Source organism: Nilaparvata lugens, chromosome 8 (assembly GCF_014356525.2).
Source record: "Nilaparvata lugens isolate BPH chromosome 8, ASM1435652v1, whole genome shotgun sequence".
NCBI lineage: Eukaryota > Metazoa > Arthropoda > Insecta > Hemiptera > Delphacidae > Nilaparvata > Nilaparvata lugens.
Window position 1 is genome coordinate 51,339,930 of NC_052511.1, and position 13,299 is coordinate 51,353,228.

Below are 13,299 nucleotides of genomic sequence, written 5' to 3' on the forward strand. Positions count from 1 at the left end.
CAGAAAAGAGATAAATTGAGAATGATATTGTATGTATCGATGTATCTAATAAATAAATAAATACTCGAAGAGGACTAATCTGGATTTGTCACTCTGTGGTCTGACGAGAGTGAGGGATTGTTTCCTCGTGCTGGCATTGAAAATGTTAATTGAAAAAGGGAGAATAGTTAAACATAACATTTAAATTGAAATTAAGAAGTACAAATTTGTTTCTCGTAAAATAGTAAGGAAGTAAGTCATTTTCCAGAGTCAGTGAGAGAGCGCTCAGTAAGTGTTTACAAGACGTCCTTGTCAAGGTGGATGATTGACAGAAGTCTACAGGATGTGTGATAAGTCACTCCCTATTCATATACAGCTATAATTTCTTTATTTATGAACCAATTTTGTTAGAACTACATTTGTTAGATAGAGCACTCCTTGAGGTTGTGTTTAACACCAATTTTCATTTGTTTCAGTTTAAAAATGTCCCCTCTCTTGACTGTGGAAGAACGAGCCGAAATAGCAGCGCGTTATGAGTTCTGGAGATCTGTGGTGCGAATACAAAAATGGTGGAGGGCTGAACAAGGGATCCATGCAAAACTGGATGCAAAAACTGTTAAAAATTTTCATTCCAAATTACTAACAACAGTGAGTGTCGCAGATACAAGAAGATAAGGAAGACCATCAACGTCAAGGACAACAAAGAATGTTGACTGAGTTCGTGATATGTTCATGAGGAGCCCTAAGAAATCACTGCGCCAAGGATCTCGTGAAAGTGGTCTTTCACGTTACTCTATTGCAACGATTCTTAAGAAAGATCTCAATGTTTTTGCATCCAGTGTTGCATCGATCTCTCGTTCAGTCCTCCACTACCTTTGTACTCGCACCACAGATCCTCAGACCTCATAACGAGCTGCTATTTTGGCGTGTTCTTCCACAGTCAAGAGAGGGGGCATTTTTAAACTAAAACAAATAAAAATTGGTGTTGAACACAACCTCAAGGTGTGCTCTATCTAACAAATGTAGTTCTAACAAAATTGGTTCATAAATAGAGAAATTATAGCTGTATAAAAATAGGGAGTGACTTATCAGACACTCTGTATATAAAATGGACGATTTTTCAATGAGAATATCCATGATCTTCAACACTGCTATCCTATGATCATGTTAGATTAGTGTGTAGTCTTTTGATCATTGTTATGAACAGTTTTATATCTCCTGCTATAAAAGTATTATGCTAACTTCGACGCGTTCAACCCAGGAATGTCCTGACCAACGATCAAGAAATTGGGAATTATGGAAATTATAGATTGATTGAATTAATTTTGTAGCGTGAATATTGATGTTGTGGAACTTATCCATAATTGAAGACACTTGAAATGTGTCAAAATTTCAATGTTTGGATTTTTGACAACATTTCAAGTCTCTTCTATTATAGATTGATCGAAGAGTTATAATTTTTGTAAGTTATTTAAAGTTTATTATTCTTGTAATTATACTCACTTTTACTTTTTGCTTACTGTTTCCATTTCTGTTATTTTGCTTGCAGCTTGTTCGATTTCCCAGAACCTGACAGAATTGAACCGGTAGAAAACCCCGAAGAACCGAAGTTTTTAATCGACGAAAGAAACACGATCGACTCTCTGCACCAGAAACTGAATCAGATGTTCGAGAAAATCAAGAGAGAAAGCATAAGTTCTACCGCCCAACCGGCTCTCAGCGAGGTGAACTCCTCTCTTGGAATACTCAAAATTGATGATATTGCTGGTGAGTGTTCAGTTTTTAAAATACGATTTTAGTATTTACAATTCTGTAAGTTCTTAATATTTCAAGAATGTTGTACTTGGAGATCTCATGGTTTCTTCTTATTCTATGTGATCCTTAGAATGAGTTGTATCCTTAGGCTCAACTCACACTTACGCGACTCAGGTCGAGAAGAGACTCGTGACAGTCGCGGAGACTGGAATCGACTGGTCTGAGTGTCACCATTTGGAAACACATGCTCTCGACTAGAGTCGAGTCTCTTCTCGACCTGAGTCATGTAAGTGTGAGTTGAGCCTTAGAATTATCCTAGAATGAGTTATTAACCGAGCGAAGTGAGGTCTAAGATTCAAGTCGACGGTTTTGCATTTCTCTTTATGTTCATATGTTCCGCATTTAATTACGTCGAAAAGCGGCAATATAAATTTCCATGAGATTTGACAGGTATGTTCCTTTTTGAATTTCGCGTCGACGTATATTATGAGGTTTTTTGAAACTTTGCATTTTAAGGATAATACAAAAGGAAAAGGAGTCTCCTTCGAACGCCAATATTACCGTAAAAATCAGACTATAGAATTATTCATTATAGATCAGCTGTGGAGTGGATTATTAATTATTGCATGCAATGTGCCTAAAATGTAACTTGGTGAAAAATCAGCTGTCATGTGGACTATCAATTTCATGCAATTAATAACTGAAAGTACTGTAACATAGTATTTTTTCTCGACCTTTCTCTGCTTTGAAATCGGGCTGACCTGTTGCCAGTATGTCTTGAAGGAGATTAGCTTTTGATGTTAGCATTTTTGATACACCAACTCCAACAGCCATTAGTCGTTTTCACACGTTTTCGTGTCTCGTCGACAAGACATACAGACAGGATTTACTCTGATGGACAGTATGGACAGAGGATGGTATGGTTTATAACTCTGCGAGGTCTACTGTTCACAGAACTTCTAGTTATTATGAGTTTTAATCATTAGAATTAGTTCTAGTATAATAGTGTGATACTGCATAATGTGATCCTTAGAACGCATGGATACAATACTAACACCGGTTGCAAAAACCTTTGTTAACATATTATCCGTATTATTCCCACTGGAACCAATTAGAGAAGTTTTCTTTCCAAAGAAACCTCTGGTTCTCCTCGAATTTAATCATGATTAAAATTTAACAGGCTTTTGTGCAACTTTGGTTCTCTTAGAATTTCATCTCGTAGAAAATCATGATTAAAATTTAACAGGCTTTTGAGCAACTTGACCTATTTAATCAAGATTTTTTGAGATGACTCTTGAATAGTTATGACTCTTGTACTTTCTCTACTTGCGAACAATCACAGATTTTTTGTGATGGGTTAAGGAACTCGGCAGTTTACTTCTAGCCTCAAAGAATGATGCTTTCATTCTATGCTTATTTCTGGACATTGTTCACGGTATGAGAGAAGGAATGATAATTTTGATAGAATCAATTTATTGTTTGCGAGTGAGAGAGTCCCATTTCTACCTGCTCTCTCACAGTGTTTGATGATCCAGGGTTCACAACTACTCAATCACGAGGCCTTTAGAATTAATTGTTTCTGTTCAGGCCTATTTCCAAAATTTTCATATAATTTAAATGAAAACCTTCAGATTTTTAAATAAACTAATGATCTTTCGTTCAAATTTGGTGTAGAACTTGTGATTTTCTCAATTTCATCCAATTTTTCCTGTTTTTTTTAATATTTACTCTAATAGACTATCAATTTCTGTTCAACAACAATGTTAATCAACTTTATTTGGCTATCTCTATTTTTTATCAAGCTGTTATAAACTCGCTCAATTTAATCTTGTAAGACAGATCTAGGAAACCCCCTTTTCTATTGAAATTGAAAAAAATCTATGAATAAACATTTACAAATCATTTCACTTCTCAATTTGTTTCCAATCAATTCAGTTCAATGAACAGTTGACTTTGATAAGCGTAATAAGTATGCTATCAAAACCCCGACAGACCCGCTATTGTTTCGTTATATATGCTATCTTAATGAACTTTCACCTAGCATAATAAAACAATACTAACGTCTGAACGTTCAAATATTGTGATTTTTTGTTAACAAACACTAAGTTACCTGAATTTTTATATATTTATTTTTTGCAGAGGTTCTTGCGCTTGACAACATTTGATGAATTACTTTCTTAATCCGTTTATTTTTGCAGATGATCTGAATGACACATACTCGTCAAAAGTTCTGGAAAGTTTGAAGCCGAAAAAAGTTGACGATTGTGAAGCATCGTGGAAGATGAAAAGAGAGCTGGCTAGACAGTCCATCTCTTCTAAACCGTCTTTAGGTATTCCATGATAATAATTCATTATCTGTAATCCATTTTAATCTACAAAACAGTTCATTAAAATCGAATTCTCAAACATTATTGTTTAGCTTTCAATTGCATCTAGTTTATTCAGCTTGTTTTTAGATTCCAGTATTATGTTGTTGATTTTTCATTGGATTCAAAATTGGATTCAAAGGATTTCAATATTAAAATTGCATACATTGCTCAACAAAACTATAGTGAGGTCCACGTTATAATGGCAGTGTTTGATTAGCATTTGTATTTCTATCCTTGTCTATCATTCAACAAAGCGGATAGCGCCATCTCTTTCTCGCTTTGCTCTGTTGCCAGATCGGTTTTTAACAATGTAGAAGGGTAGAAATATAATTAATTAACAAAATATTTAATCCTGATTATGAAAATTCATTATGAAATCATTGAAAAATATAATTTCTTGCTTGATCAAATATAATTATTCATTTTAAACGATAATGAACGGTTAATATTACATCAATAAACCTGTATCAGCTACCCTCCACAGAAGGCATTGATAAGACAGAGGTTCGGCAACTTTGTTCTCCTATCTTTCTCCACTGCCATTATAACGTGGACCTCCTCGCATTAAACCTCTCTCTATCTTGTTATAGCCTGTACACCTAAATATGTGCAAGCTCAAGTGATGAATAAAAATAAATGACAATCTCTACTACAATATTGAAAATATGGAGAATAATGTATGGGAAATCAAAGCACTATTAAATAAAACAAATGATAATAGCTATTACAAAAATTAAAATCTGGAGAATAATGTATGAAAAATCAGAGTCCCAATGGATTATAAACAAGTGAACACCCAATACCACAAAAAGTATGTCTTTTTGTGTAGTTGAGAAGTTTATATTATGGTAATTATTCATATTAAACGAAAAAGACTAAGAAACTGTCAAAAACCACATATTTATTGATACTTAGACCGGTTTCAGTTATTACACCATTGTCAATCTTTGATAAACTGCTTAACAGAGATTGATGTAATAACCAAAACTGGTCTTTCTAAGTAGGCCTATCAATAAATCTGTGTTTTTTGACAATTTCTCAGTCTTTTTAATTTAAAAAGTATGCCAGTTATAGTTGGCAATCGTCGATAATCTCAAATATGGCGTTAAATTCTTATTAATCTATAATGAGAGGTTCATAAAACACGCATTTAACTTCAATAACTTGTTTTACAGGTCTGGAAAATAAATCCATGCAGCCAGGAAGTGACTTTGACTTCTCAATGAATCGGTAAGTACATCAATAACAGTAATAGTAGTAGTTATCAGCGCTGCATTATTACAAGTTTATTTTCAACTTGATTTACTCACACTAGCTCGACTCGAGACTCGAAGCGTCTCTCGGCGATGCAAGATGTGTTCTCAAATGGTGATGCTCAGATTAAGCGATTCCAGTATCGGATACTCCTATAGTGAGATCCACATTATAATGGCAGTGGAGAAAGATAGGAGATCAACGTTGCCTATCCTCTGTCTTCTGTCTTGTCAATGCCTTCTATAGACGGTAGCTGATACAGGTTTATTGATGTAATATTAACTGTTTATTCTCATTTAAAATAATCAATTATATTTTATTAAGCAAGAAATTATACTTTTCAATAATTTCATAATGAATTTTCATAATCAAGATGAAATATTTTTTATTTTTAATTATTTATTCATATGGCTTTTATCGGCAGAGGGATCCTTTTGGATGTTCTGCCTTGCCCTATTTACCCAATGTCTTTCTTTATCAACACTCAAGTTTATAGGTTATATTTGGTGTTCTTCATGTTTTCTCACTAAAAAAATTTGCACTTTCAATTCCTGAGTTTCTATTTTATAAAGTTTAAAATTAAGAAAACTTATTTTTAAACACAGTTCACATTTAAAAAGCAAACAAATATAAAATTTTGATGATTATATTGAAGCTGAAAATTTTACATGAAATATTTTGTTAATTAATTATTAATTCTACATTGTTGAAAGACGATCTGACAACAGAGCAAAGCGAGAAAGAGATAGCGCTATCCGCTTTGTTGAATGATAGACAAGGATAGCAATACCATTGCCAATCAATGTCATTATAACGTGGACCTCACTATAGACTGAGAGACTCAGTTGTTTATTTATTTTATTTATTTAATTATTTAGAATTACACAACTTACAGAAAAGTACCACAGGCTTATAGATCAAAACGGTTCCAATTCTAATTTATACAACAGTAGTTCGGTGACTTGACAGGCTGGTCGCCACGCGACTCGGGTATTGAGTATCTTCAATAAAGTGAGTTTAGTAATGGAAGTGGATTCGAGTCGACATGAACGAGTATACTTTCAATTATTAACTTTGTTGGAATAGTATATTTCACACCTAGAGCAGAAAATGAGATTTTTCCGGCTCGAAATCGGTTTTCAAGTTCTAGGCCGTAGGCCGAGGACTAGAAAAGATTGAGAGCCGGAAAAACATTTTTGCCCGTGGTGCGAACGTTATTTTTCGCCACACACAAAAATAAACAATATATATTATATGAGAATAGTTGTTTACTAAGCAGAAGTGGAAGGTGATAGCTCTAGCAAATCTGAGGTAATCTGAATATCAGGAAATTGTCCAAGTATTTTTATTTTTTATTCTGATTTGTCTAAATAACCTAAAAGATGATGTTCAATTATGTGGGAGGTTGAGTTTATACTTTTTTATTCTTTCAAATGACAATAAGATAATTTTATTATAAATGTTTTAATTATTGAATAATGAACACAAATAATGAAAAGTTTTTTGATCAGCTGTTTATTGATCACCTTTCTTAGTTCCATGTTAGCGGCTGGAAAGGGTACTCTTTCCGGCCTAGGCCGGAAAGAAACCTGTTCTGACGTCAGACGAGAGTAGTCTGCAAACAATGTCTTTCAGATCTACGTAGGGACTGGAAAACAGCTGCTTTCTGTGCAGTGTGGCGAAAATGCATTTTTCCTTACATAATGATATTAATTTTATAACATTTTTCGTTTTTGTAGGGAAGCAAAACCTGTCTTCTTGCTCAACCCATTCGACGAGTATCTGAGAGAGTCTACTCCCATTTCTTCATGATTTAATTCTATTTTCATATTCACACAATAATTAATTTGATCATATTTTCTGTTTTGTGGGGATGCAAAAACAGCTTCATTCAACCTATCCGACGGTGATAGTGTTCACACCCATATTCTCATGTTGTATTTGACTTCTTCATATAATATTCCATTTTATGACTATTTTTACTTTCCTTGCCCTATTACCATAGGTAAGGAAAGTATTGCTTTCCAAAAAAAAATTAAGCTACCCCAATATCTAAAATTCTATACGTTTCAAGGTCCCCTGAGTCCAAAAAAGTGGTTTTTGGGTATTGGTCTGTATGTTTGTGTGTGTGTGTGTGTGTGTGTGTGTCTCCAGCGTTATTTCCCTGTCACCAGCTGGCTCAAATCTTTGAATAGTAGACTGGAGATGCGCTGGAACACTAGCGTCAGGTGATCAATTTTCATAACGGCAAGGAAAGTTGTGTGAGTGCGCCACACCATATTTTTTGTTGTAGGGAAGCAAAAGCAGAGTTGTTCGACCGGAAGAGAGAGTACACCCATATTTCCATGTTGAATATTTCTCAAAAAATCAATCATTTTATAAAATTTTTGTGTTTGTAGGAAAGCAAAAGCAGCTTTCTTCAACACATTCGACAGTGAGAGATTCTATTCCCATATCTTCATGTTATAACTTGACTTTTTCTACATGAAATCATTCATTTGATCATATTTTTTGTTGTAGGGACGCAAAAGCAGCTCTCTTCAACCCATTCGACGGAGAGCGAGTGAGTGGTCTGTCCTCTTTTGGCGCTGAGGAGTTTGACACGGGAACAACTGCCAAGCAGAGACTGATGGCGGACGAAGCTGATTGGATGAAGACCAACGCCGATATGCCGGTCGAGAATACAGACCGATCCCTGTCTGGCATATTTCCTGGCGATGAGGCTGCTGAGTGAGTTGATTTAATGGTTAAATTTGAAGAAAAACTGCTGTAAATGTCCAATAATAGTTCTAGCTTCAGTTTAATTTTAAGTCATTGACCAGCGCTGCTGGATAGACTGTGTCAGGTTTATAAAACATGTCACAAGAAAGTTTCAAAATGTCATCTCACTATCAAGAAATTCACTCAGGCTAAAAAATGGATGCTCCATCAAGAAAGATTTCACAACTGCTCGGAATCGGCTATCACTTGCACTATCCTTGACCCACTCTGGCAGCTTATTTATTCATACATTGATACATAGGCTACAATATAATTCTCAACTATGAATGATTGGGGAAGGAACAACAGGCTTGAAGCCCAAAACTGTTCCTTTCACAAATTTGGATAGAAATTGTCCAAAAATAGGTTATGTTTACACTTCACAATTTTTGTCCAATTTTGAGTTCAAAATATATATAAACTAGGAATTTAGAATTTAGAAAAGTTGAAAACCAAATTAAATAAGAAGGAATACTTCACTAAATCATCACTGATAACTGAAAAATACTGTAATAATAAATAAATAAATAAATAATAAATAAATAAATAATAAATGTTTATTTCCCAAAAAACTAGAACTACAACATCAATTACAAAAATATTAGATAAATTACAATATTACATACAATAGTAGTTACAAAAGATTCTTATAATGTGTTCTCTACTTGTTTAGTTTTTCTGTGTGGAAATTGACCTACTCCACTATGGCGTACCATGTTCTAGAGTAGGTTTTGTTAGTTTTTTGTGTGTATTATCAATTAGTTAGTATTTAGTAAGTCATCAATTATAATTATAATTATTGAACATTTTGAAAGGATAACTCTCCTGAGTCCTTGCTAAACGGCATCTTGGCATGTTGAAAAGGTGAGTCTGACTGGTTCCATAGCCATGTATACCACGAGTATCAGCACTCCTAGCTCTGTCTCTGATGCGAACCACACATTCAGCAATGTACTGATTTACAACAGTAAGCATTTTTAACTTGTTGAAGAGTGGTCTGCAATGAGCCATGCCCGTCAGCACTCGAACAGCCTTTTTCTGCAGAAGCAGCACATCAAGTCGTTCAGAGTGTCCCCACAGATGAAGTCCATAACAGACATGGCATAGTAGACAGTAAGGAGGTATCCGGCACAAATTTCGGACTCCAACTTCCGCAGAAGATAGCTTAGAGCAAACATTGACAATATGACTTGTCCAGCTTACTCTGGTATTCAAGGAAAAACCCAGCAACCTCACATCAGTTTCAACCACTCGACCAGCCTGTCCCAAGGAGCAGAGAAGCTTCTGTGTCTTGTTCTTGTTCAGCAGCAACTTGATCTGGTGGAACCAGCTCTCAGCAGACCTCAAGGAATCATCAGCAGCTTGCCCCACCAACTGTACATCACGTCCAATGATGACGTGATTCACGTAATGACATAATTGTAGAGAGTCACTTAACCAATAAAGATACCGTCCACTGGAACCGTATTCAACCGATCCGTTCGGCCGTTCGATTGGACCGTTAATTCGGCCGAATATGGTCGCCCATTGGAACCTTTTACGGCAGTCTAGTTCAGTAGTTGGCTGGTTGCGAATTATTGAATTAACTACTATCATAGCCACCAAAATGTTTCATAAACAATGATTATATTGAGATTTTGAAAATTGAATAAACAAATATCCACAAAATTAGTTATTTATTACAATAATCTTACCTTCAGATCCTATTTGTTCAGTAATCTTTGTCTACAGATTCCTTTGACGATGATATCTTTTGTTTCACATATCCCACAATGGAACAAGCTCTTGAACTAAACTTATCAACTTTTCATTGTCCATAGTTGAAACTTTATAAAACAGAACAAGTTCAAAAAACAAAAACAAACAAGACTGTGAAACAATTTTGAGGTTAGGATAATGTTGTCTCAGCTCGACTTCGGCCGGATAGAGCCGGAAAATCCCATTTAATTCGGATCGAAAACTTGATCGGCCGGGGACGGCCGTGCACGGACGTATGAACCTGTTGCAATGGATGAGCATCTATTCCTTTCTTTGTTGAGGGATCGTTCGGTCGCGTTCGGTAGTTTTCGGCCGATGCTAGTCTGGACGAAAACGGTTCTAGTGGACGACCCACCTAAGTTGATAATACAGATTCAAGTTGATGAAATACCTACTAAAAGTAAACACAGTACAACTACAAAAAATTATTCATACTCATTCAGAGCTATGTATCTCAAGACAAGAGTATCCAATACTAAGTTGATTTCAGTTAATTCAACTTAACACTACCTAATAACATAGAGAAACAATAGCGTTAGTTTAATATGCTATTGTTTCTCTATGCTAATAATTTACTTATTGGATTAAATTGGATTAATTTTGGGCGAACAGCTTAGCTTAAAATCGGTGTTTTCATGGGTGAGATGCATAACTCAGCTACGTTTGTTTGGCAACTGTAAGCGGGTTTTATCTGTATTTTAAGGAAAAAGGAGTTTACATAGCTTGTGACAGGCACTGTCCAATCTGCAATATGCGCGAGGAGGAAACACCAGCTCATTTTCTAGTCAGGTGCCCTATGTATTCTGTTTTGAGGCAACAGTTCTTGGTAGAGCATACGAATAATATTGTTGAACACGACGATAAAGTAATGGTTCTCCTTTCAAATGTTTCCTTGAATAAAATAAGAAACATTTACAAATTCATGGTGAACGCTTTGAGATTGCGTAACTATATTTTAGAAGCAACAGGCTAAGGTATTTAGGGAGATCACAGGATTAACAGGGGAATTATTTTTACAGTATTTACCTTCTTTTATGGTTGCATGTGTTAAAATATCCATATTACCTAGTCTACATCTGTTAATATTAAAGATTAAGTATCATGTATGATTAATTGTCGCTATGTTGTTACTGTTGATTTATTTCGAGAATTTATGTTTTTATTTGCATGGGTTGAAATATCCAAATTATCCAGTCTACGTCTGTTAACTTAAATATTATTCATCTTATAAGATTCATTGTTGTAATTTGTTATTTATTTCGAGGATTTATGTTTGTTAAACTATTACTTTTCCATTTTTACTTTTGAATTGAAAATGTACAACCAATTTGTATGAGCCAAGGCTCTTGAACAAATAAAATGATTATTATTTTTCTATTTATTTATTATTTATTGGATTAAAAACATATTTTCTCTTGTATTCTTTATTCATACAATAAGTACATCAAAATAATGGGGAGTGGAAAAATAAGGTAGCCTATTGTGGAGTTTCTCCCCCCCCCCTCACAATTTCAGGGATTCTGCCCGCAGTCGTCCACTCCACATGACCAAACCACAGAATACAATACAGATTGGAAAGTCGGCTAGTTATCCCGACGCCAAAATCTGCCATCTTGAAAGAAAGTTCAGCATTGTAATAGTAGTAGAGATGGGAAGTTCGGATCACTTTACTGACCCGAGTCAATCAGTCTCGTTCACTGCCGTAACCCGTTCATAAGACCCGGATAGCAGTAATTTTAATTTCTAACAAGATGGCGCAGTCACGTGGCGTGGTCTTGGTGCACTCAAGTCTTGGCGTCATGTAAAATGGATTGATACTTTCCATTCTGTATGCATTCTGTGACCCAACCACCTGATTCTTTGAGCCTTTATATTCACTAAAAACATATTACATAAAATGTTAATCATGTATTTGCTGTTTCAGAAACATATCGAGTGCAAGTACCTACCTGAGAAGCAAGAGCGAACCTATTGGTACCCTGGGTGGTGATAAGAACCGACATCCAAGGCCGTATTTCGGAATGGATGTGACCAGTCCAGAAAAACCTCTTGAAACCTCTGGCTGTATTGCAGATGTTATCTCCAATGAATCAACTTTCAACCAATCGACAGGTGATGAGCGTCTAATCTCCATTCGTTTATTACTTAGATCCGGTTTCCGAGCTCGGGATTAGGCTAAGCTCTAGACTTTGAACAGCTGGAGTCAGAAAATTGGCTTTCCGAAACGGGGTGTAGGGTAACCGTCCACTGGAACCGTATTCAAACAATCCGTCCGGCCGTTGGATCGGACGAATCTGCCGGCCGTTTATTCGGCCGAATATGGTTGTTCATTGGAACCATTTATGTCAGTCTAGTTGCTAATTATTGAATTAACTACTATCATAGCCATCAAAAATTCTCATAAACAATGATTATATTGAGATTTTGAAAATTGAATATAAACAAATATTCACTAAATTAGTTATTCATTACAATTTACAATAATCTTACCTTCAACAAATATCCACTAAATTAGATATTCATTATTAAGCAATCTTTGTTCACAGATTCCTTTGAACATCACAACGATGATATCGTTTGTCTCGCATATCCCACAACGGAACATGATCTTGAACCAAACTTATCAACTTTTCATTTTCTATAGCTACAACTTTATGAAACAGAACAACTTCAAAAAACAAAAACAAACAATACTGTGAAACAATTTTAGGTTAGGAACACTAGTTGTTGTCTCAGCTCGACTAGTTAGTTCGGCCGGATAGAGCCAGAAAATCCCATGCAATTCGGATCGAAAAATTGGTCGGCCGGAGGCGGCCGTGCATGGCCGTATGAACCTGTTGCAATGAACGAACATCTATTCCTTTCTTTGTTGGGGGATCGTTCGGTCGCGTTCGCCCACCTTAGTCGTAGTTTCTCATTTCTATAATTGGAAACGGGTTTCCTTGACGAAATGACACATTCCTAAATAATTCAAAATAGCTGAAACTTCACACTATTTTCTCTTTATTATATTTTGTGTTCAGCTTAATCTAGTTTTTCGAAATTTAATTTAAACGTGGACTACGACTCTACCCCGTTTCGGAAAGCCAATTTTCTGTCACCAGCTGTTTTAAGTCTAGAGCTTAGCTAAATCCCGAGCTCGGAATCCGGCCCTTAATGATTGATAAATTAATTAATCAAATTAATAAATTAACTAACATCTTATTGATTAATTAACTAACTATATTGATTAAATTAGCAATTATTTGATGTTTAAGAAGTCACTGTTAGTACTGGGTCATTTTTTTTAATTTGTTAATAATCGAATTCTATTCTAAAACATTTAATTTGTACAGTTTTTTTTGTTGCTGTGAACAGTTTACTCACTAACGGCTAGATCAATTACTTTTGTATATTTGTGTCTAAAGGAATTTTTTTTTAAACT

General features: G+C 35.2%; 1 protein-coding gene across 1 annotated transcript in view; it reads left to right on the plus strand.

Moving 5' to 3' along the window:
- LOC111054461 overlaps window positions 1–13,299 on the plus strand; it is a 55,618-nt gene that overhangs the window by 4,206 nt on the left and 38,113 nt on the right. The window contains exons 3-7 of the mRNA XM_039435181.1: window positions 1,529–1,746; window positions 3,933–4,064; window positions 5,279–5,333; window positions 7,878–8,087; window positions 11,800–11,987. Coding sequence (XP_039291115.1) covers window positions 1,529–1,746; window positions 3,933–4,064; window positions 5,279–5,333; window positions 7,878–8,087; window positions 11,800–11,987 — 803 coding nt within the window. The remainder of the gene's footprint in view (window positions 1–1,528; window positions 1,747–3,932; window positions 4,065–5,278; window positions 5,334–7,877; window positions 8,088–11,799; window positions 11,988–13,299) is intronic.